Consider the following 25,111-nt stretch of genomic DNA (forward strand, 5'->3'; position numbering starts at 1 on the left):
TTAATTAAGTAGAATGCACCTGGGTAGAGTTTCAAATGAATCATTGGTTGTAACTGATTTATCTATATCTGGCATTAGCTTCGTTTCTGAACTGGTTCAAACATCCCTGTTTAAAAATTAAAAAAAAAAAAACCACAAAAAAAAAAGTAGAAATCACATATACCTCAACCATTTTTTCTTATTCTATTTGCAAGAATATTACTCAAGAACGTTTCTCTTCCTTTGAATTCTGGACAGTGAGATTTCAGTCTCCAGAAATTTTTCAGAGAATTTTTAATATATAGATATATATAGATATATATATATATTATATAATATAGACTGGGTCCGAGGCCCACTTCCTCCATGTCTGGTGAGAGCAGGAAAAGCGATTCTGCGGTGGGAAGGAGGGAGGGTCACAGTGCGGGCTGGGCTGGGCTGGGGGGTGCAGTGGTGGAATAGCACAGTGAGGCTCCGGCAATGCTATTATGGCTCTGTCTGTCCCAGAGGTCATGACTGAAGGACAATTAACAAACAACAATAACGACAACAACGACAAGAACAACAAAAATGCTGGGCACTCCTAAAAATGCGCAGCTACAGTAGGATACATTTCGTTTAACCCCTTCAATATTGGAGGCTGGAGTGTCTGTCACCTGTTGCCGGCAACAGGAGCCATATGGAGAAATTCCAGCTGCCAGCATTAAAGGGGTTAAATTACTGATATGAAATTTAGACACACACCTCAAGTCTTCAAGCATCAACCTCAAAATCTCAGGAAGAATTTATTTATTTTTTTTCTTTTAAATTAATTTTATTTATTTTTAACATGTCGTATATCTGTAGTTTTATCACCAGTAGTATTTTCTTGCTCTTAGAACACGACAGAAGCAAGACGAGGGTAAGGTTCACATTTCTCTCTTGCTTTCCACTGGAAGACGGAATAACTTTGCTCTGTGAGTGAGTGACTGTCACCGAGGTGAGGGCAGCAAGGTCACTGCGGCACTGGTGGTGCCCCTCTCCAACAGCCGGGGCCCCGCTGCCGCCCGCACCCACCGCGAGGGAGGGAGGGAGGGAGATGTGCCCCGCACGGGCACGGTACCTCGCTGGCCCCCACGGGACGCTCCGGTCGGAGGAAGGGGTTCATGTAAAGTACAGTAGAAGAGCTGCAACAACAGGAGGAGGAGGAGGAGGAGGAGGAGGAGGAGGAGGAGCTGGTGAAAGCTGATGAGTCAAGAACACTCCGAGACGGGATCCAAGCTGCGCTACGCATCTCCGTGGGCAAATATTGCCCATTGGCTTCTGCTGACTGCAGAGACAAGCGAACTGATGGATTTATAAAATAATAATAATAATATAATAATAATAATATACTGAAGCAAATCAAACATATGTAACAGCGGGTGCATAATTTCCATAGGTTACGCTGCTATGTAACTCTTCTCTGTATACACGCTCAGTCCGTGACGGCCAGAAAAAACCCCTAGGATTTAGAAAATCACTTCTAATGCTGAAAAGTGGAAACAAGCATGAGGTTGAAATTAATTTGTGTTTCCTGCTTTTGGCTTGAACCACTTTGAACACCTTCAACTGCCACGTTGTTCGTGCCTGGAACAGGCTTAATGCTCCACCATGTGGCAAATACAAGAACACCTACTGAGAAAAAAAACAATAAACCAACATCTCCTCTGCATCTCCTCTGACTATTTCATATGAAATTCACATCATTTTTCTTCCAGTTATTGGCTATGGTATCCAAGGGCCTCCCACCCCACTGCCCCATTTCCAGCTCAGAGAACAAACACAGCGACTATCACAGATATACAAGAACAAGCTCACGCACACCAATACAAAAGGTAACATTAATGCTTAAATGAAAAAGGGTCCTCTCCAAATAATTCTTTAAAATATTAAAATCATTTTTGAAAAAAATCTATAATACCAAAAGATCTAATAAAGTAGTAAGGCACTCAAATCAGTATATACTGTAGTCTCTTGCATTATTATACTGAAAGGCATATGGCACCACGTCCAGTCTGCCATACTCTTCTCCATAGCTGTAAGGTTGCTCTTCCAAAACCAGACTCCAGAAACCTTGCTCTGCTGGCTTCAGTTTGCTTGCTGAGACGGGTCCAACCTCCTAGCAAGTCATTCCACCCCCAAGAGCTGAGGCGCGCTGTCGGCAGAGGCCAGGATGTGATTCATGGGAGATGGAGCGTTGTGCATCTCCAGCAAGTCTTGGATGAAACCCGAGGGCCTCTCGTGCTCGGAGCTGCCCCGTGGTTCCTGGTCCTTTGCCGCGTGTTTCTGCGCGCTCTTGGCGGGCTCGGCGAGGCAGGCGCTGCTCTCGTCCTCTCCGCAGAGGGAGTCCGTGACCGTGCCGGCCAGGGGCTCGCTCTGGCTCCCCGCCAGGGACGAGTGGCTGCCGACACCCCCCGCGGAGTCGCACTCGCTTTCGGAGATGGGGTTGGTGCCGCTGTGGCTGGACTCGTTCTCGCTGTCTTCTCCACACCGCGACTGCGTCTCCTCCTTGTCGCTCTCCTTCCCGTGGTTTCGGGCATTTTTGACTTTCTGGTGGATGCGCTGGTGACGGACCAGGCTGTGCTTCAGAGTGAAGGTCCGTTCGCAGGTTTGACACTTGTAAGGTCGCTCACCTGGAAGAGAATGACAACACAAAGTCAGCTGTGAGGTCACACATGCGCCTCCCTCTTGTTTCAAGCAGCATGAAACACTTTGCACTTTGGAAATTCACAAATTGAACATCACATTTATGTAGATGTTTTGCTTCTGTACTAGCAAGCTAGCTGATGGAGTGCAAGCAGGAATACAGGTAAATGCCCACAAATGGAGCATTGAACTAAGTGTCTACAAGCTTGGCAAGGCCCTGCACTGAGGAGGGAGGAAGACTGTAAGCACCAGGTGCTCACTAGCATCCTGCCTAATTTAGTCACCAACTTTTCTGGAAAAAGTTTACAGCCAATCTCTGGAACTCAAAAGCCTTTATGAAATCAGCCCACCACATGGGCTCCCTGCTGCAGGTCAGTCCCAGACACATGTGGAGAGAGAGAATACTTTTCCTCAGCAGGAACTCATTGGAAAACAAAGCAACCACAGCCCCACAGACAAAATTCTCCCAAAATACGAACCACGCACACTGCCCCAAGGTGCTGTCTGCCCTGAAGAAACAAAGGTCCAACCCCAACCTGTCCTCCCTTTCCAACTGTGCCTCTTAAAGACTTTTCAGTGCTGCAGTTCCATCAAGACACCATCTTGCGCCAATGAGTATCAGACTGAGACATGCGGTAGGCAGGCAGAGGTTTCTTGCACACTTCAGTGTGTCCCAAATGTTCCTCTTCTGAGTAAACAAATCCCAAAACCCTACAGGTATCTTTAAAAAACCTCACACATTAAAACTGAAGTATAAGGAATGTGCAACTTGACAGTATTTTGTCAATATAGTTGGACAACTGGGAAGGAGACAAGGAGAAGAGTCAACCTACAGCATTGGTATAAAATCCTCAGCTGAAAATACATTGATCTGACAGTGGGGGTAGGTCATAGTTACATTTATGAATTTGAAGAAAGCACTGTGCCAGGTTCCTGTTCCACACCTATTCTATGTTAAAACATCCTTCAAGCGTCAAATAAGAAAGAGAAACAAATAGGAAAAAAACATACTGACAAAGCCCACAATAACCCAGCAGGCAATGAAAACAATTAAAACAGAGAGTATGGAAATGTCCATGGGCACACATGGTTTGGGGGTAAAGCTCAGTACTTTGGATATCAGCATTTCCCTGAAGCTTCTGCACTTGAATGAAAATAGGCTCTAGAAAGGGACCTGTCATTTTTCACTTGTGGCTCAGTGGCAGAAGAAAACAGGTCAGTTTTGCATTCAATAGGCGAATATTTATGTTTCAGAAGGGTTGAAGCTATTCAGGCATTACCCTTTGGTGTAGTTTTCTAAAAATCACTGTCAATTACAACACAAATATTTTGTCAATGGCAAAGATCTTGTCTTCAGCAGAGAGAACCTTCAAAAGAGACAAAATGTCAAAATGGACCAGTTTTCCCATGTCAGAGCAGCTTGCTGGCAGGTAAAATTCATAATTAATAAGGATGAATGATTAATTCACCTTTGAGCTGGTTCATGGCTTCATGTCATTTGCAAGGCACTGCTGCAATCTGCCTATCATATAAAGCAATCCCACTGCCCAGTCAAGTCACTGGGCAAGTGTTTCACTACCTGTGTTCCACCTTCCCTGCCCAAGTGCCCACTGGATCTCTGCCTTCCACTCAAGTAGCAGGTCGAACACATCACCAGCATGTTACCCATATTAGGCTCAGATCATCAGACAAAACCAAATTCTTTCTCTCTCTCTTTCCCTAAACTTTGACTCAGAGGTGAAGTCTCATTGACACAGTTTCTTCACTGCTGGTCAAATACTGGGAAGAAGTAAAGCCACACACACATGGCAAGAAGGGAGTCAGAAGCTGCCTAGGGATTTCCACACTTGCCCTCACCTCTGAACTCTGCAAGCAATCATGGGGAAAACAGTTTCGGAGTTGAAAATAAAGCAGTGGCTGCAATTCTTGTTCCTTCTCTAGGCTTTTTATGCAGCATGGGGGACTGGGGCAGAGAAGACATCTTGCAGATACCTTTAGGACTAAAAGCAGTGTCTCCAACCCCAAGTGCCAGCAGCAACTGTGCACCTCCAGAGCAGGCACCTCAGTCTGGTGGGACACCTCATGGTCTGTTCTGCCCTCAAGCCTCCTCTTACCTGTATGAGACCGCATATGTCGCGTCAGATCTTGCAGAGACCAGAAACGCTTGTTGCACACAGTACAGACTTTCTTTCTTTTGTCTGCTTTTGCAGTACTCTTAGCCCCATCAGTCTTTGGTTTGTCATCACTGCTCTTCTCAGTGGACTTTCTCTCTGTGCCTTCCCCCTCAGAGATGCTTTCGCTCTCTTCATTCTCCTTTCCTGTTGCCTCAAAGTCCACAGGAGACTCCACTACCTTCAAGTCCAACGGAGACTCTTCCTGCTCAAGACCAGAGTCATGCATCGAGGGAGCTCCTGCATCATCCTGAATGCTTTTGCTTTCATCCTCACTGCTCCTTTCATCCTTTCTGTCCTCACGAATGTGGGCCTTTTTGTGACGGCTAAGAGTGCCAGCAAACTTGAAGGTTTTGCCACAAATGTCACAGGCATGTTTCCTTTCAGTCTGAGAACTGCTGCCTGCACTCTGGTCACTCTCTGCCAGCTTGAAGTCCATTAATTTGCTGGCAAAATTGAGGTCAAGACTTTTGTTACTTACAGAATCTTCCTCAGGGCCCTCTTCATATCCATCCACTTTTTCTTCAGCGTCCTCTTCTGCCAGAAGGGAATCGGCCTTCTGCTCCTCCTTGGGGCCGCTCTCACTCTCTGGTAGCTCTGTCATTTCCTCTGACTGCTCCTTCTCCCCATAGCTCAGGTTCAAGGCTTTGTTTCCTGTAGCTAGTGTCTCTGCATCTGCCTGGGTCTCTGCAAGGAAACAAAGAGAAACTTTCAGTGGGATTTCCCAACTACCAGCAGTGAGTCTGCACAGGGACCCAGGAGCATCACTTCTGATCAAGCATCCCAACATCTGTTTCTCTTGTCTGTGACCTAGACCAATAACTTACAGCTGAAAAGAGATTAAAATAGCACAGAACCCAATTAACAAGATGATACAAACTCTTTCACAAAATGCTTTCTTTTTCCAAAACAGACTCACAAACTCAGCAGCTTCCTGCAATAATTTTTAATAGAATCGCTTTTAACCAGAGAACACAGTATGCTGAGACACCAAAGAAGAGCTGAGGTCGCTGTCACAAATAGTGACACACGGATTATTACTAATAAACTTGTGTATGAAAAACATGAACACAGATTGAAATAATATACAACCTGCATATTTATCAAACCAATTTTTGTGTAGCAACAAAATGTTTTTCCAAGGAAATGTAAAGGCCTCATGCAACCGCCTGGTATGACTAAATGTGAATACTTAGTGCAGACAGTAACAAAAAAGTTGGCTTAAAAAATTGGGTATACACCACAAAAGTCGAAGATGTGGAAGTTTGTTGACACCTGAGTCTCTGATATGCCACTTGGAATCAAAACATAAAGCCAAGGGACAGTAACAGGCTTTGCTGTTTCACAGTTACCTCACAAGAAGACAAAAATTACCTAAGCTGTGGTCCTTAATGGTGTCCTCTGCTTACTTACCTATCTGCAGCATTAATGTTGTTGAAGATGTAACATATGTCCAAAAAACTGAAACAAGTAAGGTGCTTAAGAAGAACAGAGGGCTGGAGCTGTACTCCTTCCAAGCTCCACACAAATAGTGCACTAGTAAATAGTAAATAAGCTGGTCTGGCTTTGGAGGCCAAAGCTGCTGCTGATGTAACTGCACCCCCAGTGCCACTTCCCAGGAATTGTTCCAGGACACAAAGTTCGCAAGTGGTGCTTTCTGAAAGCTGAAACTTTCCTTTAAGTCCTGCACCCCGCCTCCTGCTTATTGACAGCAAGCAGCAAAGGGAGCCCACAACCCAGCCAACATTTCAACATTCATCTGCAAGAACGATAGCTGCTGAGTAACTCCAGGGATTTAGAAACTCTAGGAGAGCAGTGCAAGTTCTCTGTCTGACACAGTACAACATCTCCAAACTGCCCAGATTTCCTACTACAGGCTTTTTTTCCCTAAGCAAGAAGTAAAAACAGAAGATAAGAAGATGGTTCTCAGGCACTTATTAGTTTGAATGTAGTCTTGCAAAACTTTTGTTGCACTGGCCCCATCTCCTCTCACTGGTGATAATAAATGGCCACTAAACAAATGTCAAAGTGTAGCTGTGTTTCTGGTGATAGCGAACGATCACTTAATAGTGTGAGATTCTTGGTATGCTTTTTCTTGGGGGAGTTTAAGAGGGAGAAGTGACCTATCACAAAAAGTAATCTCACCTTTTAATCAGAACAGATCTGTTTACACAGACAGTGGATTACACAAAGTTCATTGCTCATCTAATTATCTGCCCGTTAGAACACGCAAGCAAGCCCTGATCTGTGTGTAAGGCCACAACCTGTGAGGATGGGGACGTCTGAAAGCAGACGTGGGCTGCCCTGTCTCATCCCCTGTGAGGTCAGGAAATGCTCCCCTGATGGGATGGATGTGTGCTGGGCTAAAGAAAGGCTGCCAGCACAGCACAGCACAGAGGGGGTTCATTAGGGAGAGGGGCAGGAAACCACGTGAGCTCTGTTAGGATGGAGATGAGTGAAGAGCACAAGGAAACCAAGATGGGAAAAAGCTCCTCTTAATCGTAACCCAGAGAGATTTTCTGTAACTCTTTATTGACCAAACAGAAAACAGTGGATGCAGAGGGAGATTTTTTTCCTGTTTTTCAACATGAAACATCAGAAGCAAGGTGAGTGAGGAGAATATGCATGGGTGGCACTCAAGGTAAGAGCAAGCCAAAACCATTATGTCTCTCAATACAGAAGTCCCAACTTCAACATTCAATGTCACATATCATTCATGATTTTCGAATTTTTCTGTAACTTTTTCTTCTTCTGTTTCTATTATTTGGGAAAATATATTATTTTTCTTACAGTATACTCATTCTTCAGTGAATTGTACTTGAACTCTATCTCCTTCTTTCCTCTCCTCTGTGCCCTGGGCCTCTTCCCAGCTGTTATTCTGTTATTGCACGTGTGGCCTGCGACTATATTTTCTGGTGCACAAGAGAAAAACACTTCAAGGGATAGGTGGTCCATAGGTAAGTGATGTACTGGCACAGGCAAACAGATGAGGCCTACATCAAGAAAAACAAACTCTTAAGTTTAAACAATGTGCCTTCACAAAGGGCAAAGCCCACTCCAGATCCTGGGAACACAAATGTACATAGGCTTTCTCTTCTGAAGCTCCTTTGGGCCTCGCAGCCGTGAAGGAACATTCAAAGCTCAGGTGGTGACATAGCCAGGGATATGCTGACACACGTATGTGCTTGGGGGAGTGCTCTTCCTCCTCCCCTGCACAAACCACACCTGCCCTTTTCCTTGTCAAGAAGGAGTTTCATAGGTCCCTTAGGAAACTTCATGCATGTACCTCACATAAGCAGCAGTTCCTGACTAGCTGAGCTGCTCTGTGGTTATCTCCAACCTGTGCAGTTGGTTCTGCAGCTGCTGAAAAAGTGAGCTGCTTAGCACAAATCCTGGTTATTGGGGATGGGTGAGAATCATCCCAGTTCTGCTTCCGATGAACTGGACTAGCAGCAGGGGAGCTGTGAAGGTGTGTGGTAAACGCAATGGTTGTGAAGATGATTGTGCCAGCTCCAGTGTGAGACTTCTCCTGCAGTGCAAGGGATGGCTGCAAGGGTAGTCTTGCACTGGCAGCTGCTTCATCCACTCCAGCAGAGGTTAGGTCTGGCCTGTACTACTGTTTTCTGCCTTTTTACATGCCCACTGCAGCAACCCTGCTGGCCACACAGCTCCAGCAGGCTTCTATCCTACAGAAGGAGGAGGATTTTGACGGAGCCTTCAAATCTGGGCGAGCATCCCTCCAACAAGACAGAGCTCCTCTCACATGGATAATTCCCATCTCCAGAATCTGGCTGATTTATGTTGCAGAGCAGTCACTCGATTCCAGGCAGTGAAAGAAACAGGATGCACAGGAAAGGCCTGCTGTTTCTTTTGCCCCTTTCCCATTTTTCACTTACTGAGGCTGTAAAATGCTTTCCAGTCCACTTGTTATCCCACAGAATTTGCAATTGGTGAATCAAGAGGACAAGAGCAGAGAAATCCACTTGTCAAGGCTCCCACCCACTGCCACTTCTTCAGCAACCATGGGAGCAGCACACGTTACCTTGTCATGTGCAACCAGTGTGTCACTCCCCCAAAATGAAGAGAAGAAGGTGACACTATCTGAAGATCTCAATTCTGACACCAGAGTCAAAAAAGGTGTGCAGGATAAGGGAGAAAGAGGAGAAGAGCAGGGAAGGAAGTAAGGACATAGGGAAGAAGGCGACAAAAAAACCCTGGTAACTCAGCTGCTGCCTCGTCAGCTCCTGGGAAAAAAAGAACTTCTCATGAGATGTATTTGTAAGCTGAACCTCAAGGACTCCATCTGAGAATCCAAAAACTTTTCCGCTTGCATGAAAGAAACCACTATATAGATGTAGCCAAAATAATTTTTCCCTCAAACTGTGGAAAGACAAGACTGTTTTGCTGAAGTCTATTTACAAACGAAGTTGCAGTCTTTTGTCAGACCAGTCAGAAGAATCTACTTCATCTTTTATTGGTGGCAAGAAAGAGGAGGGAACTGCTTCCCTACATATGCAAACCAAATTATGAAGAGGGATGCCATTTTTCACCAAATGTGAAAAACTTCAGATGAAAGAGGAGATACACATCAAGGTGGGGAGCTTGTTGGCACGATTCTTTTTACACATGGTTTTATTTTTTCCTGGAACTATGGTGGAATAGAGAGTAGAGCTTGAGAAGCTACAAAGTTGGTAGACAAAACAAGATGTAATGAAAAACATTTTGGTGCTAAAGCAAGTGTTTATTGACAAACATTCCTAACATCCCAGGAGAAGAGTTAGAAAACCCACCACATAAATAATCCTCAAAATTGGAGCAAACAGACTACTGGAAATGGATATGGTACAAGCAGTTGGCATTATCAGTCAGATGAGCTGATGATTTACTATCTTCCCTACATTAACTGAAATAACCTCAGCTAGTTTTATATTTTACAATAGAGGCAGCCACCACTAGGTGGTAGCAGTTCTAGTAAATTTGGGATTTTTTGGACTCACACAAACAATGCTGCTTCTACTTCCACCCATGAACTGGAGAACATCTTTTAAACCCAGAGAACCCACTTGAAAAATTTTGGGTGTTATCTTCATCCATTTTTATTGTAAACATTCTAAATAATAAAATTCAGCCACCTTCATTACATCACCTGCAAACACTCAAGTTAAATATTTAATCATCCCTCACATGGTTGAGAGAGCTTTGACTGTGTCTTCATGCCTTGCGAAATGAAAATATTCAAGCTAGAAAAGGACTATTTACAGTAAATGGAACTGAATATGTCTGGGGAAAAAGAAAAACAATTCTGGGAAAAAACACTTTCTGTCTTTAACATACAGTTTGATTCCTCCAGTACCTTCAACAGAGCAGTGAAGTCATGATGAAAAGTTTTCAGGACTAGCTCTGACTGCAGCTACCATGGGGAAATCTGCATTTAAGGGAGCAGGGGCAAAACCCACACTATAAGTTTATGATGGATTTCACCATTCAGCAGAAAGGCAGTCTGATGTAGAGCTGCCAATACAGCCAGCAGGTTATACACCATCTCCTCAGTACCTTTATACAACAGCTCTAGCACTCAGACCAACCCCAGCAGCAAAGGACTCTTGCTTTATTATCCTGAGCTCTGGCTCTAGAGCAGCTGTTAAACTTTGCCTGACACTGAAAACATGATTTCAAGCCCTTTGTCCTCTAAGAAATACCCACAAATGTAGTTCAGAGGTACAGACAGCTAGAACATTTTGGAAAAAGTCCTCCACTATACCCAGGGCTCACATGATTTCTGGAGGGATCACAGTGTGGCAGATATCTAGAGCAAAGACGAATTCTGCTAAATGCTAATCAGAAAATTCACTGTTGAGTATACTTTGTAAATATTTGTCTAGTTAACACAGAGCAGTTGTGTTCGACCCTCTCACATTAGAGGCAAGTCTCTTTACGAAAGAGATCTTTCCTTATTAAGTTCTCCTCCATTATGTAAGAGATAATCCCTTACCCCATTCCTATCCTACATCTCTGTCAACTGTATTTTGTTGCAAGAGGGGAGCATTAAGACAGCCCTAAGGAGACAAAGGCAGGGCTGCTTTAACATGACGAAAGTGGGCAATTAATTAAGCTGCTCCACATTTTCCTTGTATGCTTCTCTGCCAGGACAGCTCTCCGCTGGTCTCACTGCTGTGAGCTGGGGGAAATGTCCTCAGTTTGCTTCAGGCACTTTAGACCATTCCCTTCCTCCCCATGTAGCAAGGATATGAGCAAGCCCCATCACTTACACAGTCTCCTCATCTCTGAATCCTAAACCACCATCCTGTTTTTGTTTTGGTTTAAAACAAGACCAAAAGAAACCCTCTATAAACTTGTTCCCAGTGACACTCTATTGAATTGCACTTCCTGTCTTACACCTCATCCTAAAGCTTTGCTTCATTTATGGCTGACCAAACACCATCCAAGCATCTCCCTTCATTCACTTTCCTTCTGGCATACAGTGAAATCCAGATGACCACTCACTTCCAAGGACAGCCCTCACAAGCCCTGAGCATGCTGCTTACCCACCTTTTATAGCCAGCACCAAAAGAAACCAACTCATTTTAAACTTAGCACGGTTTCAAATTCTTAGTTTACTTCCACTGATTTGGAAATTCCTTTTTCTTGGACAATGGAGGGAGACCACAAGTCCAAAGCCATTGAATGATTCTGAACTGAGATTAACCACCGCTTGGTGAAGCCAGTTATAAACGCTAAGCTGTGCTATAAAGTGCATGTGGTAACTATAACTGTGTGCACTATCGGATATGGGCTCCCTCCTCGATGCCTAAAGCTGCTATTTGAAGACACAAAGCACTGACAACAAAGCCAATTTCAACAGCATCTATCCCCAGTGCCCCCCAGAAGATGATGCTAGCTCCACACCTCAGCTGCATCAATGTACTCCTTTAGGGCTGTACTGCCAGCCAGATCCGGGAACTGATCTCATGACTACCAGTCCCTCCCCTTGCCCTTTTAATTTTTTGGGGCAGCTGGGTCAGCTACAGCTGCAGGGATGAACAGTTGGGAACAGGTTGAGCCAGTACTGCCAATAAGCGCTTTGTGTTATCCAACCATGGCCCAAGGCTCTGTCTGCCAGGGGCAGGTTGAACCACTCTGACCAGCCCAGCGCCGGCTGCTCAGAACACCTACCTTGCACCCAAGTCCTACCCACCCTACGTGCTGCACCAGTGCTTGTCCAGCAGCTTTAGAAATGCTTGCCTCCCCACACCACCAAACAGCTGAGCTGCTTTAGGACCCCTCTGACTATAAAGAAAGTCTGCAGCCGACTCAAGTAGGACATTTCAGTTTTATTCTGCCAGGAAAATTGTCAGAGGTGAGCATTTTCAGAGCCCTTCCTGCAGACTTTTGTTCTTGGAGGGGATCATGTCATAACACGAGTCCTCCTCTCTCAGGCTGTAGCCATCTGTTGTCTGCATAGGCAGGATGGGCCCACGTGACACCACAGACACCGTGCTACAGCCCTCTGAAGTTACAGGCTGTTAGCATGGTAACGAGGCAACTTAGTCTCTTCATGATAGGCAAGATCAAACCATGTCATAACAGGTCCCCAGCACGGCAGATTGCAAAGCCAGACTAGTACTGAGACCTGTATTACCACATTTGAATAACTGCAAAGCAACCTGCTGTATTAAAAGCAGCAGAGAGGATGAGAGAGGCTGGCAAGACAGCAGACTTTCCCAAACAAACTGGTGCATGGGGATGTATGAGAAAAATCCTGTGCACACTCTGCAATCTGATCAGCAGCTACCCTGAGGTTGAGAGTAATAACTCATTTGTAATTTTAACTACCCTGACGTGCAGAGCCAACTTCTTGTTGCTTTTAAGTTTGTTACTTCCAACAATTTCCCATGAAGCCAACTCAAAATGACACAAAGTGACGCTGTCTGTACTAGAGGTGTGAATAACTTTAGAGCAACAGCTCCCTTGTGCAAGCAGTTTTCAGGTAAGGGATATGTACCACCATCTGCTGAGCTTCCTTCTTGCACCCATCCCATTTGGTCAGCACGGTAAACCCAGAGTGACTGTGCTCACCCTTGGTTTTGTGTCAGCTCCTCCTTTCTGGCTGAACGCCACTCACCTGCCTACAACAGAGCCTTGCATGACAGCCAACCTCTTTCACTACTGACAAGACAGAGGGGGCAGTATGATGGCAGGTGAGCTTCAGTGCAGATTAACACAAGGTAAAACAATCTAAACCATGCCTATGTGATGCTGAGTATAGTACTGGCAGGTAGATCCAGGCAGGAGGACTCAAAGCCATCGCTGATGTCTCTCCAGGATCACTGACATGGTCTGAAGCAGCAGCCAAATTAAAACCAGACTCCGTCAGCAGGTTCAGAAAACAACTGGAAGGACCTGCAAACAGTAGCTCCACAAACAGGTTGTAAAGGGAGTGGGCAGGGATGTACCTTCAAGCACACAACCCTAAGGAAGCAGCTGTGGATGCTGACAGAGCTTTAAGAGCAACAGGCCAGAGGAAGCAGCTGTGTCCACATGCTCACACTAAAGAGTACATCCCTCCTGCTACCAGTGGAGACCAGAGTACCACTGCTCCAATGCAGAAGGGCAGTTCTCACATTCTCATGCTTTGCTTGTCTGCAGCGTTCAGCCCAAGCAAGTACAACTTGGCCTTGGTGTTCTGAACAGCTGGGAAAAATTGTGTGTGCCAGTGTGAGATCCAACATCCTCTTCCTTAGGCTGGGGGATAAGCACATTTCTCCACAGGTAGCAGCTGGCAACTCCAGGTTCGTGGAAATTCTGCTAGATTTGGTAGAAATGACACCATATTTCTGACAGGGGAAGGGCTTCTGGCTTGGTGCAAGATAAAATGTATGAATTTATCCTGCTCTGTAATAAGAAACTTCCTTGGTTTTCTTCCTTTGCCTCTGTTATTGCTTGGCGACTGCTTGCAGTCAATATCCTGACTGCAAGCTCCTCAACAGCAGGCTCTCTCTGGAAACGCCTATCACCTATGTGAATTGGACACAATTTCCATCAAAGCCACAGGGCATCTCTCCACTGACTTCAGTGGAATCAAGGCCCATATGTTGAATAAGCAATAAATTATTTTTCCTTAGGAGTAAGTTTTTCATGTCTATAATTCATTTAAATGACTAGAAAGGGGAGGAACCGAGCACAGGAAAAGTTGAAAGAAAAGCCAGGGTCATGCAGTGCAATGAGGAAGGCAATCCTGCATGACATCTTTGTGATGAAGAAAGAGATTGAGAGGATGGTTACTTGTAAAAGGAGATCAGCTCCTGTCACACCTTCCACCTCACACCCAAAACCTCTGAAAACACAGGCACACCACCCACCCCCTGCCACAGCCAGCAGCCTCTTTGATACAACATTGTGGGTATCTCTCTCACTTTCATCTTCTGAAAGTTGGTTCTGTTCTAGTTAACATCTCAAACCGTACCAGGGATTCCCTGCATCTCACAGACATCTTAGGAGCTGTTTCTTTCTCTTAATTTTCTTCCAGTGTCAACACAACTTTTTAGATGCATCACAGTACTGCTTTTTTGTAGGCTTTCAAGTCACTCTTTCCTTTTAGATGCCTGCTAATTCACCCATAAATTTATGGCTACAAATATCACTGTTTTTTGCACTTCTATCTGGCTTCATTCACAATGCAAATAGAAAACTTCAAAGTCGAGGAGAAATCCTTTTGCTTCATGGTAGCCCAATTCCTTTCCACATTTCTTTTCAAGCATGCAATGATAGGATTAGCTAAGGATTAATTACTTGAAACTCAATCTGCATCTCAGGTCACAATTTTCTCATATTTTCAGCATTTAAAATCTTTGTATCAATCAAATATTGGTCATACAGACCAATATTTGCAACAGATAAAATATACTTTTTTCCACATAGATGTCCTAGCTGGGGGTCTCAAAACCCAAACAAAAATTCCACTTACTGTGCAAACTCCAATCCTCCCACCTGAAGTTGCAGTGCTTTCCAAAAATGTCACCTTTAAAGGCACAAAACCAGAATGTTCAAAAAATGCAGTTTTTTCTGCCTTCTGTATTTGTCCCTTAAAGGCAACTGCTCTTCTGATAAAACACATTTACTCAGTGGAAGGTAACCTAAAAAGTCAATGTGATTTGATTTTTTTATTAAATTTTTCCATATGAATAGTCATGGCCTGTATTAAAATACATCTGTGCCTAAATACTGACTTGGGACTAACTGTAAATTTTGTTTAGCAGCACAGCAGGACTAGCCTAGTCTGGCTACATTGCATAGTAGCCAACTGTTTGAAGAATGTCTTTTTCAGTATAAAGAGTCACCTGAATAATCAAAGCATGCAAGATCAGTCCTCAAGGTATCTCCTGCCACTGCTAGCAGAAACATGTTATTCACCGTGGTAATTACAAATGTTGCAAAATAAAGATGTTTACAATTTTACTTTGACTTAAATAATAAAAACAATGAATAAAACTGCCTCAAAGTCCTTTTTTTTAGCGACTTGTTACGTCCAATCAATAGGAAACATTCAAGTTCATGGGCTAGATGTAAGAGTTTTCTATTTATTTATTCCTTTATTTTTTTATAGATATTTACTTGTATGGTTTGTTCCTGTTGTAGCAGCAAAACAAAACAAAATCAAAAAACCTCCTCTGCCATTAAATCTTGCTTTTTACAAAATTTAATCTTGGGTCAAGTAAGATCTGCCAGTAACCCTCTGAAAATATTCTCAAGTGATTCTCTGCAAACAGATTAGGTTATCTATAACAAACTGGTGGTTAAAAACAACCATTACTGAAATTTTATACTGAACCTAGTCTGATCTGCATCCTATAAAAAGGAGCAAAACCAACTGCATCACCTGCAGGGCACATCTTAGTCACAATTCTGAGAATTAAAAAAAAAAAAAGCAGCAAACCGTGCTGAACATAGGAAAGTAAATTATACATTAAAGACATCAAAAGAAGGAAAGTATTAAAAGCAAGTGTTCGAGCATGTTCAAACAAAACACAGCTACTGCATTAGGCACTGTACAAAACCAAGCTATGCCAAATTCCCAGTGTCCCACTTATGAGCTCACCATTAAAATAAAAAAACACTGAGGAAGATGTATGCTTCTTCATGGAAATGTTTTTGAATTAAAAAAAAACCAAACACACAGTGGTGTTGAGGCAAGGTTCAGCAGGCCAAAAGCTTCCCCAAGAGAAACTTCTGGTTGCATGAGAGATATGGGTCACTGGTAGCATGTGCATTTTTGCACTTTCACAAAAGAGAAATACAATCTTGACACCACACGGAAGGTAGCCTCTGTATTGAAATTTTATTGAACATGAAGGACAGACTTGCAAAAACCTTCTTATGTCTGTATGGATACAGCAGTTCAAAACTCATAATATACAGATAGCACTTAAATGCTCAGAATTATACACCTTTTCCTCATCCTAACGTAGACCACTTACATAAATTACCTCAATAACAACTTCCCTACAAACAGACACAGAAGAGCTAGGTGCTGCTTTTTAGCTCAAACAACTGCTTTGAGGTTTTTTGGGTTTTTTTTGGTAGCAGTGTTAAACAGTCAGCTTGCCTGCTGTGACTGCCTATGGATCACATATCCAACACATGCAGTTTAGAAGCAGATCACCAGGAATCTCATCTATCCCATTCACGTCAGCCTGTTAGTCCTTTCTCTACCCAGGTGAGGGAGCAGCCATCAAACACAAACAGCAATAAAGTTCTCTTTTTCTCTTTACAAAGATTAGCAAATAGATTTTTTTCTTAACTCATTTTAAAAAACAGAGCTATCTGACAAGTCACAAGCTATCTGCCTGTGCAATAGGTGGGGATAAAACACTGTGCTGTACTACAGCACTGTCGATTTCTCCACAAGAAAACCAGTTTGCCCATCCAGAAGATAAAGCCAACAAACTGCTGCATCTACCACAGAGCTGCCAAACTCCCTGCATGCCACCAGCACCTGACACCCACCACAAAGACACAGGGCTTGCTCCACCTGAATGCCTCCTCAGGCTTGCTTTGGCACCACCTCCCTGGCCTAAATTCCCTCCACCTTCCCAGCTTAGCTTTCCCCCTCCCCTCCAGCAGGCCCCATGGACACTGCTGCCACAGGGGAGCTGCTGGAAACTACCAGTTTAGAAAGAAAACACTCATGCCATCTGAAGACAGATGCCCCAAGGCCAGCCAAAGCTTGCTGTGGGGTGGTCGTCCAGCAACAAGTCTCTCAACATCGAGATGATGATTACAAAAGAGCTCAGTATTATCAGTGCCAGAGCACACCAACTGGAATGTGGTTACTGCCACTGCTGTAGTATCACCAAAAATCCTGTATCTGAGGTGAGGATTTAGTCCTGTTATGGCCACAGTTGCTTGCTCTCCTCATGGGAATTCCAGCACAGGCTTTCTAAAAGGACAGTGCCTCCTTCCAAGCCTGGTGGTCCTAAGTTCTACCAATATAATTCATGGCTGAGTGAATTTTCCTGTCTTCATTAAGGGTTTACACCAGTGCTGCTACCTTGGAAGTCTGCCATCAATAAGCAGGTCAAACCTCTTATTCTGGGAAAAGCCTCTCCATTGTCTTCTGTCTCATGAACAGTTCTTCAGTAACTATGTATTTTTATGGAGACCAGGGTGTTGGAAAACAGTTAAGATATGAGTAAAGCGCTCTCCTTCACCACAAAGTAAACTGTATGCTTAATAAGATGAAATAATTTGGTCTCTGTGGACCAGAAAACAATAGCCTCACTGTTGCAGTGATACCTTTCAAGTTATGTCCTCGTGTCACCCAAAGCAAACTGTAATAGGGGCTGCTCTACAGCTCAGATTCCCTTTAAACCCCTTAGCCGACCCCTTTTACCTCTTCAGGTTTCCCTCTTTAGCACAGTCATCTCAGGAAACCTCATTTCCTTAAAAAAAAAAAAAGCAGCAAAAAAAGTGCTAACTTTTATAAGGCCATACTCAAATCCCCTATGTTTCTTATAAACATCCCTAATTTTTATTCCTTATGCCAGGACCTGAGATACCTAATGAAGTAAATAATATCAACAACTGTGACTGACTTGGCAGGGCACAACAGCAAGTAGAGCTTTGCCCTCTCTCTCCAGAGCAGGATGAGAATCTACTAATTACTTTATTACAGTATGGGTAGAAGAATGAGGGAACTTCAAATCAGCACAGCATTCAATGCAGTATTTCCTTTATAGTGAAGAACAAAAAATAACCCCAGACCTAGAATAAATCTCCCTACCCAATTCCTCCTTTTGTTTACACCAGGTCTGAGGTTACTTACACAGCAGCACAATGCTAGAGATTCCATACACATCTCCACACCTTAGGGCATGTGCCCACCTTTAGTTGTCTAGCTCTGGGGAGAAGCTTTTCCTAGAGGCAAGCTATTATGCAATGCTCAGGATGAGCAGTTTCTCACATCCTCCTTTGATCTGTTAAATAAAAGCCACCACAAGAAAAAGAAATGCTAAGCACTATATTATTTTATTTTCCTGCTACAGTTCTACACTTATTGCCTCTCATTTTTAGAGATCTTTTTTATCATTACTGATGCCAACAAACAGCCATCAGAAGCAGACAAATAAACCACGTAAGGCACAATTAAATATTCAACATGTTCCCCTTCAAGACAAGAAAATAATAACAAAACAACTGAAACATGAGCCTCTTTCCAGCTACACTAAATTATGCCACTGAAATCAAATGCTTATTAACGGTTTTATTTACCCTCTGATACTCAAAGACATAGAGATGATTCCATTTCTGAAAAATCTACCACCACCACTGTGCAACAGCAACAACTAGGGATTAGCAAAATAATAAAGGAAAATACAATTCAGACATCAGAGAAAGGAAGATTCTTCCATGGAGAGGCCCTTCCATGGGGAACAACCTCAGGAGCTACAACCTACTGTGAGCACAGAGCACTCTTACCTGTGTGACTGAGCATGTGCCGCTGCAGGGCACTCGCCCATGGAAAGACTTGAGGACAGTAAGGACAGGGGATATTTTGCAGGCAGTCTGAGTAAGCGTTCCTCTTCCCTCTCAGCAGCTTATCCTTGGCAGTTTCCTTCTCATCCTCACTTGTTCCATTTCTGCCACTTTCTTCCTTGAAATTGTCAGTGGACTGCAGAAATGGGCTAAATTTGTTAGTGTCTGTGGTAGCCAGCATCTTCTCTATGCTGGCAAATTCCCCACTTGACTCCAGATCCACACTACTGCTAAGTTTGGGCTTATTTTTCGTTCCTTTCTTTCTACCTCTTTTCTTAGTCAACCCAGCATCAGCAACGGGAGACTGCTCTGGATCACAAGCCTGAGACAGGTCACTGGGCAGGCTGGAGTCTCTCTGAGTGGTGGTCATGATTGTCACTTTAGCTTTGGCATTCCCTGATTTGTCACACCCAGTGGGGCTGCTCACTGCCTTGGGACTGGCGTCTGCAGCCTCCGTTTTCAGCAAAGTGGGAGCAGAAGACACAGATGAAATTATCTGTGCAATGGAAGCCAATGGTGGCAGCTCTTTAGATACTGAAGGCTTTGGCAAGAGAGGTGGTGGTGGTGGTTTAGGCCTCAGGGGTCTCAGCAAGGCAGCATTGCCAGGGAGAGCCGGGGAAATGATCGGGACAGTCAAATGCAACGAACCTTTCAGTGGCTGGGGATGTCTGACACCCCAGTTTGTTTCTGAGTTCCCATTGGCACCAAAAACCAAAGGACACTGCAGACAGTTATAGGCTTTATCACTGTTCCCAGAAGCAGCCAGTTCTTGATTCCTGGCTTCACAGGGGACATCATCTTTATCCTTCTTCAGGATTTTGGGGATGGACAGGTCGATAGGCTCCATGGAACAGTCATAAAGGGACAGAGATGAACCGAACAGGTTCTCCTGCTTCACCTGTACAGAACTCAGGCTTTTGCTCTTCTGAGAGAAATCCAATGGCTCATCAAAATCCATGGGGAAGTTGCCCACAGGCTCACGTTTGATGGAAACGTGAGATGATGTTCCCAGCAAGAAGCCGTTCTGTGGCTCCAGGAAAGGCGTCATGGTCTTGTGGTCCATATAAGTGCTGTCCTCTAATAAAGAAGGGTCTGTCTGGCTTTCCTGGGCACTGCAGTCCACCATTAAGATGTAATTCTCAATCTCCTTTTCCTGCACATGCAAGTGCTGCTTGAGGATGTGGTGAATGCAATTCCTCTTGGCCGAAAAGGCCGTGCCACACTCCTTGCACTCGAATGGCTTCTTCTTCTGGCAGCTGCTGTGCGTCCTCATGTGAATGCGGAGGGCCCGGTAGTGCTTCAGGTCCTCTCCACACAGCTTGCACACCGTGTCCGGCGAGCAGAAGGCATCCACCATCTCTGCGGCATTGCTGGTGACATATTCAATGTTCTTCTCTATATCCTTCCTGGTTGTTTTGAGGTGCTTCTTTCGCAGGTGCCTCTCACAATTGGCTTTCACTGTGAAGGGGTAGTGGCAGATTTTACAGATGTAAGGCCGCTCCCCGCTGTGCGTCCGCAGGTGCCGGATCAGCGCTGCCTTGTCAGCCGCGATGTAGTCACAGATGTTGCACTGATATGGGGAAATACCTAAGTGAGAACGGATGTGAGCTCTCAGGACACCAGAGAAGGCAAACACCTGGTCACAGAAGCGGCAGGGGTACAAAACCTTCCTCATGGTCGGGGTCTTCTTGTTTGCTGCCCCTGCGATGATGGCTTTGAGCTCTCCTTCTGTGACTTCTTGCTTTATCTTGGCTTCCATACTTAGAGGCAGGAGAGCTTCAATGATGCTGTCCTGCTCCAGCTGTGTCTTCATCTCGTGCTGAGTTAACGGCTCGACTTTGGGTTGGAGGAGCAACTGCGAGGAAGGACTTGATTTGGCTCCTGGCTGGGGGAGATGAGAGTTGGAGGCAGACTCCACCGAGTTCTTGATCAGCCTCAGAGGGGGAGGTGGGAGGCTTGGGCTGATGCAGCCAGGGGAGGCTTGCTGGGCGCTGATAAGAGGAGGAGGTGTAGAGGTTGCAACAACTGTTCGGGGAGTTACCAAAGGCTTTGGCTTCAGTGGTGGCATATGCTTGAAAATAGACTGCACGGGGACAGAAGGTGCCTTAGAAAGTGGAGGAAGACTGATTTGAGGAGGAGCAGAAGAAGCCATCTTCAAGATCTGTTGAATGTCTGCCAGCTCAGTGGCAGACTCATTGGAGATGGGTTTCACCACAATACTGCTGTCAGGCTGGATAATAAAACCCTTCTGGAAAGGCTGCAGCGAGAGAAGCTTTATGTTTTCTTTTGTAGGGGGAAGGATTGAAAATGACCCTCCCATGGAGGCAGCTTCCAGAGGAGAGAGGCTGAGCAGACTGGTGCTGCCAGGTTCCTGAGGTAGGTTACTCTTCAGAGCTCTGAGCCGCATTTCTTGGACCTCGTCTTGTGTATTGTCCTCCTGCTTGACAGGCTTGATATCTTTGGTGTACTGTAGGCCCAAGGATGCCATGAAGACTTTCTGGTCTGGGCTCTCACCGGGTGGGGTTGTGGACTGTGGCTTGTGCTTGTCTTTTCCCTGATCCACCACGTGAGTTTCTGTGTGCAGTTTGAGTGCCGAAAGCATGGGGAATGCCTTGTTACACATCTCGCAAATAAATCGATGGAAGTCACTGATGCACCTTCGCAAATTTGTTTCACACCAGACCTGCAAGACATGCAAAAATACTTAGAGTAGGAATCTCAAACTGGAAAGGCATCACAAGCTGCTGCAAAACACAAACAGTTCACTCTCTCTTCCACTAAGTGAAGAGGTTTAGAGTAGCCCTCCCCTAGCTGGCATGAAGATATTCCCACTTCACAGCCTTTAGTTTCCTAAGGGGTGTATCTGAATTAGGGGCTGATTCTCCACAAGCTCCTTTCTATAAAAGTAAACTCCTTCAGAAGGCTATTCAGGCTCTCGAATTATTTTCCATCCTAAATTTCCCTGTTAGAAACTTCTCTTGTGTCATTGACAGGACAGGAGCCTCAGCATACTACACAACAAGGATGCCAGGCAGTAGACTATCTTGTTTATCTCTACTACAAAGAAACCAGGAAAAAAAAAAAAGAAAAAACAAACCCCACAAAACCCCCAAAAAAAAAAAAAAAAAAACCAAACAAAAAAACCCACCAAAACAAAAAAACCCAAACAACAAAAAGGCATCCAAGAAGCTAAACCAATGTAAACCAACCAAAATAAAATCCCCCAAAAGCAGATCAATGAAACTCAGAGCTTAAAGCAGAGTGGTTTTTGGTTAGGGAAGTCTGATTACATTTATTCTCCCAAGAAAAATACTAGTAGTAGAGGGCTGGCAAGATCTTTACAGACTTTAAATACTTTATAAATCTTCTCTCACAGTGCAAGCAAAATTATTACAAAAGGAAAACACCAACATTCAAATCCCTTAATAACTTTAAATGTCTGTCATTAATTACAAAAGAAATAAACTTTGTTTGAAAAGTTCTTTCTTTTGATTTTTTAAGTTTTATACTAAAATGTAACAGACTGACAGAAAGACCTACATGTTCCCCTGGTCCAGCAGCAAATATCAAGTCTACCACTTTGCAGTCAGAAGAGTTGGAAATCAATGTTTTAACCCCAGAAGAGTAAGGAAAGTGCAGAAACTAAGCATGGTCCTGGTGGATTGTGCTGTTGATTTTCTAATAGATAATGCAGCTTCATCCAGACCCAAACTAGGATAGGCAAGATTTGACAGCGGGAGGAATCATATCACCCAACAGAAATGTTTATGGCTCTCAGAAAAATATTTACAGACTACCTCCCTGACTTTCCCCATCCACTGTCCCTCAAACCTTACATGAGGAACGTTGTGGAGTGTTTTGTGAGGGAATCACTGAAGATGTCACTGTTTAGTTAGTAAGGTGACTGCTCAAAGTTTTTTGTATTAAAAACTTTCATACCCCAACTACATCCTTGTCAGAGTAAACTAAAATAAATAATGTCTTCCTTACCATGTGTACTCCCTGTTGATTTCAGATGTAGGATTTTCTGGATAAGCTTAAAGAGACGAGGATCTAATATGATCAAAGTTTTCTTTCAAAATGGTTTATACATCTTTACACTGGTAGCTATCCACTGAAATGGTGAAAAAGCCAGTACAGTGGATAACTGTAATGTTATTGGCACATTACCCAGTGCCAATATTCTTTAGATGAAAAAAGAAAAGGGAGAAGCATAAAGTATTTAAAGCCTACATGAACACTGGTGATGTACCTTCCACAAAATATTCTACATACAGGATGAATCTTTCAATGACCTCATCAGACAAGCACTGTAGCAGCTGGCACCTCAAGCTACCAAGAACAGAGAGTACCTGAGAAATGCGGGGGAACTTCCTACAGGAGAAGTCCGTGAATCCCAAGTCGTGGAAGCCTGCTGGAATTGAAGGGTTGTTCTGAATGAAAGGCTTTCCCATGGGATCTCTGGGAAGCTGCTTGTGGATAACTGCATTATGGCGGAGTAGGCCCCGATGATTACGAAAGGTGATACAACAGATGTCACACCTGGAAAGGAGAGGAATGAAACAGAAATGACTTAGTGACTGCTGCAAGCTTAAGAACTTCTTCTTGCACCGGGACGTCCTCTTTCCTCTCACCCCATGATACCAAGAACTTGCTAAATGCAAAATAAAGCCACAGTGTGTCAAACCTATCACCACAAAAGGCCATTTTGGTCACAGTCACTTTCTACCAGTTTCTGGCTAGTAAGTCCACTGGAAGTTTAAAGAATGTGAGAACTGACAATCTCACACGGGCAGACAGGAGAATGGCAGCTGAGATAACAGCCTTCTGAAAACCTTTTCATTGTCCAACGAAAAATATTCCAATGGCCTTACACCATTTTATTTTTACTGAAAAGTCAAAGTAAACAACATTTTACAAAAATCAGCGACAAGGAGAGGCTAAATCTGACCTAAATAGAAAGCAAATGTAAAAGCAGCACCTTTCATATCCACTACTTAAAATTTACTGCTGCATGCCACTCTAATATCTGTGTGTCAATCTTCATCACATTGCTTTTCCATAAACTTTCACTGGTATTTTTTAAAGGTTTTATGAGAAATAGACTGTTTGAAAAGGAAAACTAGTGCTCCTTAAATGGAAGAAAGGTTCAGAGGAGGAAGACCTGAAACAAGTTCAACACTTCTGACACTTTTAGACCCCCTTCACAGCCAGTTTGCCCCGAAGAAAAATGCAGAAGCACTGTTTTTTCCTACCCACACTACTGCTGCGATTTCTTGTTTTTCTTAAGTTCTCAAATCCCAAATTCAGCTAAACAAGAGTTTCTCACATAAAACACTGCATTAAACAATCAAAGCTATGCTGCAGGCAGGAAGGGCTATGCAGCAATATTTGGTCAACAGGTCAGTAAAGCCTATTGCCTTCTAAATATTTGGTATGTGAGCTCTGCAGCATGACAGGTCATGTCCAGTCTGCATTCAATAAGTGACACACAGTTTCACACAACCTCAAGTTCCTTGTGGTTACAGGTCCAGCTCCCAGCCAAAGCGTGGGTTTCCCAGAAGCAAAACACCAGTGGGTATGAGGCAGTCAGATTTTGTCACTGAGAATATTATATGCACTAGGAGTTTTTCACATCTGCCTGTGGCCTTGGCTTTCCCCATACTGCCTTTGCTCTCTACATCAAGGAAAAGGACATGTGCCTAGTCATTAAAAAAACATCCTGCAATTAGAAATGACTTCTGACAAAATCCTGAAACCACCCCCTCCCTGCCCTATCCCTAACAAACTCCCATTGTTGTGCATTTTATCACTACATAAACTCCCAGAGCCATTTTTTTATTCTCTGAAAACGAAGAGATAACCAAGTCACCCACAAAGCAACTGGACTCATAGTCCCTGAGTGGTGAAAGAAGCAAGTGTGAAGTGTATATAACATGGCCATTGATATCATAGTACCCAGAAAGCTTGGACATAAATATGCACTGAAGGTTTAATCTGTTTTAACTCTCCTGTCAATTCACTTGCATCCTACCTGTATAATTACTGCTGACATAGTTCCTGCCTTCCATTAAATACCAAACCAATGCCATTTACAAAGCTAATGTTTACTTAAAGAGGTATGCCAAGTGTGACAACAATCTCAGGGGGGCGGGGTGGGATGGCCAACACATAGTACTTCTTCAGCATCAGGATCTACAGCTCTCCTCCTCCAGCTCACTTGGCAGCACCTATTCTGTGATGCAAAGCTTTCATCTTCAGTG

General features: G+C 44.0%; 1 protein-coding gene across 6 annotated transcripts in view; it reads right to left on the bottom strand.

The window, feature by feature from the left end:
• Nucleotides 1–302: 302 nt before the first annotated feature.
• Nucleotides 303–25,111, bottom strand: part of RREB1 (ras responsive element binding protein 1) — a 121,342-nt gene continuing 96,533 nt past the window's right edge. For 3 of the 6 annotated variants that reach the window (XM_030943080.1, XM_030943079.1, XM_030943083.1), the window contains 4 exons: nucleotides 23,201–23,390; nucleotides 18,792–21,531; nucleotides 4,761–5,504; nucleotides 303–2,633 (listed from right to left, as the gene is read on the bottom strand). In XM_030943080.1, coding sequence (XP_030798940.1) covers nucleotides 2,128–2,633; nucleotides 4,761–5,504; nucleotides 18,792–21,531; nucleotides 23,201–23,390 — 4,180 coding nt within the window. In that variant the 3' untranslated portion in view covers nucleotides 303–2,127. The remainder of the gene's footprint in view (nucleotides 2,634–4,760; nucleotides 5,505–18,791; nucleotides 21,532–23,200; nucleotides 23,391–25,111) is intronic. The other 3 variants (XM_030943081.1, XM_030943082.1, XM_030943084.1) reach the window with 2 other exon arrangements.

This window comes from Camarhynchus parvulus, chromosome 2, assembly GCF_901933205.1.
Source record: "Camarhynchus parvulus chromosome 2, STF_HiC, whole genome shotgun sequence".
NCBI classification, from domain to species: domain Eukaryota; kingdom Metazoa; phylum Chordata; class Aves; order Passeriformes; family Thraupidae; genus Camarhynchus; species Camarhynchus parvulus.